The 3,943-nt window shown below is 41.0% G+C and overlaps 1 protein-coding gene across 1 annotated transcript; it reads left to right on the top strand.

The window, feature by feature from the left end:
• The first annotated feature begins 445 nt into the window (after positions 1–445).
• Positions 446–1,908, top strand: LOC141816355 (transcription termination factor MTERF8, chloroplastic-like). Its single transcript, XM_074704149.1, has 2 exons — positions 446–1,628; positions 1,786–1,908. Exon 1 carries the CDS (start codon positions 446–448, stop codon positions 1,625–1,627), a length of 1,182 nt encoding a protein of 393 aa, XP_074560250.1. The 3' UTR covers position 1,628; positions 1,786–1,908.
• Positions 1,909–3,943: the final 2,035 nt, after the last annotated feature.

Genomic DNA, 3,943 nt, shown 5'->3' with positions numbered 1-3,943 from the left:
TATATTTATTTTTATTTAATTAAATTATAATTTAACACATTGTTGTTGGGATCGAACCAAGACATTATTTATTTTTATAAATTATACATTTATAAAAATTTAAATATCTTTTAAAAAATAAAAAAATTTAAATTGTCATGAATCAAATCGTGAATCGTAATAATATTTCAAGTTTTATTAAACTGATATTTCAAATGGTTTTTAAAGGTAAGAGGCGAGGTTTTATCAAGTATTAAACTGATATTTCAAATGATAAAATTTGAGAGCTGAAATGTAAATTTCACTAACTCTTTTTGGTCCGACGAATTTATCCAGAGGCTAAACTGTAAATTATCAAAATTCTGAGGACAAATTACAAAATTTGAAGGAAAAAAAAATCCCGGAACAATATAAACACGCTAGGGTTTTGGCAAAGGGCAAATCGAATAGCTCCGGAGGAGAGACGATGAAGAGGCTACATTACTTCTCCTTCTTCTGCAAAACCGTGTCTTCCGCTAGTTCTCCTCGCCCCCACGATGCTGCCCTCCTCTTTGCTGTCTTACCTTACTCGGCCTCCGCCACCGCCTCCGGCGCCGCATCCACCACTGGGAAGCACATGTTCATGGCCCAGTACCTCGTCGACTCATGTGGCTTCGATCAGGAGAAGGCCACCGAGGTTTCGAAGCTTCTCAACGGCATTGAATCCCCGCAGCAGCCCGACTCCGTCCTTGCTTTCCTCAAAAGATACGGCTTCGATGACGCATCAGTAAAAAGGCTCCTACATTACTTCCCCAAATGTCTTCTTCTGGACGTAGAGAAGACACTTGCCCCAAAGTTCCGAGCTTTCGAAGATCTGGGTCTCTCCCCATCCGACATCATCCACCTCGTCCGATCGAATCCCTCCACCGTCATAATCAAACACGAACGAACTGTGCCTAAGATCGAATTTTGGCAAGACCTTCTCGGGTCCAAGGATGCGCTGGTGAAGTTATTCAAGAACCGAGGGATTCTTGCGTACAACATCGAGAAGAAGATCCAGCCCAACATTGAGTTGCTTCGGGAATGTGGCTTGGACGGCCCAAAGCTTGCCTCTATCTTGCGGAGTCGCCCACTCATCGTGGCACAGAAAGCTGATTTCTTGAAGTCCTTGATCAGGCGTGCGGAGGACTTGGGAGTGCCGAGGACATCGGGGATGTTCCTTTGCACTCTGCGTGCACTCGTCACGGTCAGTCCAGAGAAATTCAATATGCAAATGGAATTGTTCCGGAGCTTCGGGTGGTCAGATGATGATTTTGTTGCGGCATTCCAGAAATGTCCTACCTTTCCGCTAAAGTCTTCGATGACTTTGCAGAGAACAATGGAGTTCTTGATAAATGAGGCTGGATATGCTTCGTCTTACATCGCTATACGTCCAATACTGTTGTTAATGAGCTTGGAGAGAAGGTTGATTCCGAGACATCGGATCTTGGCAACCTTGAAGTCTAGGGGTCACTGTGAAAGTGATTACAAAGCAACAACATACATGATGCTTTCCGAGGCTAAATTCGTAGAGAAGTACATTATCCTCTACAAGGACAGGTATCCAGATCTGAGTGAACTCTACGCAAGCTTAAAACATACTAATGCTTCTGATTCTGGACTTCAATGAGGTAAGGCATTTTTTCCCCTGCGAGTTATCATTCATGCTACCATTTTTTACTCTATGGTTTCTCCTTTGCCAAACTCTAAAGCTAATATTTATGCCAACAAGCGTGAATATGAGAAGAATTCACAGAATCATAATCTTGTTTTTGCATGTCTATGCAGGAAGGTAGAACAAATCACAGGATCATGATCTTTATTTTGTGTGTCAATCGAGCTAAAGGCTTACAGATTGGTTGCCTATGTTAGACAATTGTTATTCTCATATTCATGCAAACTCTTCTACAAGAGGCATTCTTCCTTTATGAACATTCAGTAACATCTCCTTGTTCGAGTATTAGCAAGGTTGTCAAAATCGCGAGTCGACTCGGCGAGTTTACGAGTTTACGAACTATTATTTCAATTCCGTGTTGAATCAGCTTAAAATCGGGCCCCCCTTGTAAACTCGTAAACTCGCGAGTCAACTCGGTAAACTCGCGAGTCAACTCGGTAAACTCGATAAACAAAGGAAATCTTTGTTTGATATTTTCTTTTATCAAATTTGGACAATGGAAGCTTATTTGGTGTATCTATTGGACTATTTTTGTATGAAATTTTAAATTTGTCATTTTGTAACTTGATGTTGAAATATAAATTTTGAAAATTTCATATCTTTTCATGTTAAATTTTCATGTTTAGTCTTTTTTTATATATGAAAACATGTTGTTGATAACTATGTTTATGCTTTTTTATTAGATATGTGAAATAGTGATTGTTGTGACCTAGAGGTCACGGGTTCAAATCCTGGAAACAGCTTCTTGCCAAAGGCAAGGTAAGGCTGCGTACAATGGATCCTTTCCCCGGACCTCGCATGGTGGGAGCTTCGTGCACCGGGCTGCCCTTTTTGAAATAATGATTGTTCTTATGAAGTTATAATCAAATATATATTATTTGACATTTTATAACTCTTTTTTGGATTATCTGTAAACTCGTACGAGTTTACGATACGAATTTATGATATGAGTTTGTGCACCCTTAACCGAGTCGACACTGGAATCGCGAGTTTGACAACCTTGAGTATTAGTACTCATGGATAGGTCCCTGGAATGTTGCATGGTCGTCAAATGAAGTCTCCTAACATATTTTTATAAAAGGGAGAGAAATCGCTGCCACAAATGAAATGATTGATCACTTCTTGGATTTTGTCGATTGAAATGGTATTACATATTTGATGTTGAATAGCTGTATTCTTCCAAAACACCACTACTAGTGAGTTTGTGACATGAAAGGCCAATTTGAACCCATGGGAACTATGCAAACTTTGGATGGCTGAGAACCAAATAGGAATGGACTAGTGTAAGAAAGAACAAGTGAGGTTAGAAAAGCTTTTTGTTGTTCAAGTGCCAATAATGCAAGATATGCCTCCAAAGAATTAGAGCAAATGAATCACTTAGGAGTTATGTAAAGAATTAAAATGGTAAATAGATGTAATCTTACCTGTGGATAATAGTGAAGAACTGCATTTGTGCATTCCTAAATCTACCTGCTTCTGTAAAGATCACAAGCAAGGTGAACTTCTTGTTCTCTGTTACACTCTTTTCATGATCTCTGTTAGTTAGATCTGTTTGTCAATTTTCTGCAACGTTCAAATAGCAGTCGACTGATCCAAGACCAGTCGACTGGCAATAGTCGACTCACCATATACCAGTCGATTGCCCAGTCGACTCCTGTCTTCCTCTGGCTCGACTGATCTTTCTGTGTGCGTCTGATTTATGAGCAGTCGACTGCTGGCAGGGCCAGTCGACTGGTGAAGCTGAAAAATTCCATTTCAGCTTCTCTTGACCTAGACCTCGGCCTTCAAACACCTCCCATAGCCTCATGCCTCCCTGGATGCTCCATCATTCTTGCACTAGCCTGAGATGCTTCCATCAGCTTCGTCATGTCAAGTCCTTGCCAAGACCAACCTTGGACTTTTCCTTGCCAAGACCAACCTTGGACTTTTCCCTTGCCAAGACCAACCTTGGACTTTTCCTTGCCAAGACCACTCTTGGACTTTTTCTTGCCAAGACCACGCTTGGACTTTCCTTTGCCAAGACCACCCTTGGACTTTCCTTTGCCAAGACCACGTTTGGACTTTTCCTTGCCAAGACCACGCTTGGACTTTCCTTTGCCAAGACCACCGTTGGACTTTCCTTTGCCAAGACCACGCTTGGACTTTCCTTTGCCAAGTCTTCAACTTGGACTTTCCTGTAAACTTGCATCACACATGTTAGATCACAAGTATTGCCTAACTTTAAACACGGTTTAGCCAAACATTGAAACTCAATGCACTTGGGACAAAGAT

The sequence above is a fragment of the Curcuma longa genome, unplaced genomic scaffold, assembly GCF_044706935.1.
Source record: "Curcuma longa cultivar G26 ecotype Majalengka, Jawa Barat unplaced genomic scaffold, ITB_CL_G26_1.1 contig_1627, whole genome shotgun sequence".
NCBI classification, from domain to species: domain Eukaryota; kingdom Viridiplantae; phylum Streptophyta; class Magnoliopsida; order Zingiberales; family Zingiberaceae; genus Curcuma; species Curcuma longa.
The sequence above is the reverse complement of the archived record's forward strand: the minus strand, read 5'-3'. Positions and strand labels throughout refer to the sequence as shown.

Excerpts from the sequence above, each read along its gene's own strand:
- LOC141816355 (XM_074704149.1), top strand. The coding sequence starts at position 446 with ATGAAGAGGCTACATTACTTCTCCTTCTTCTGCAAAACCGTGTCTTCC.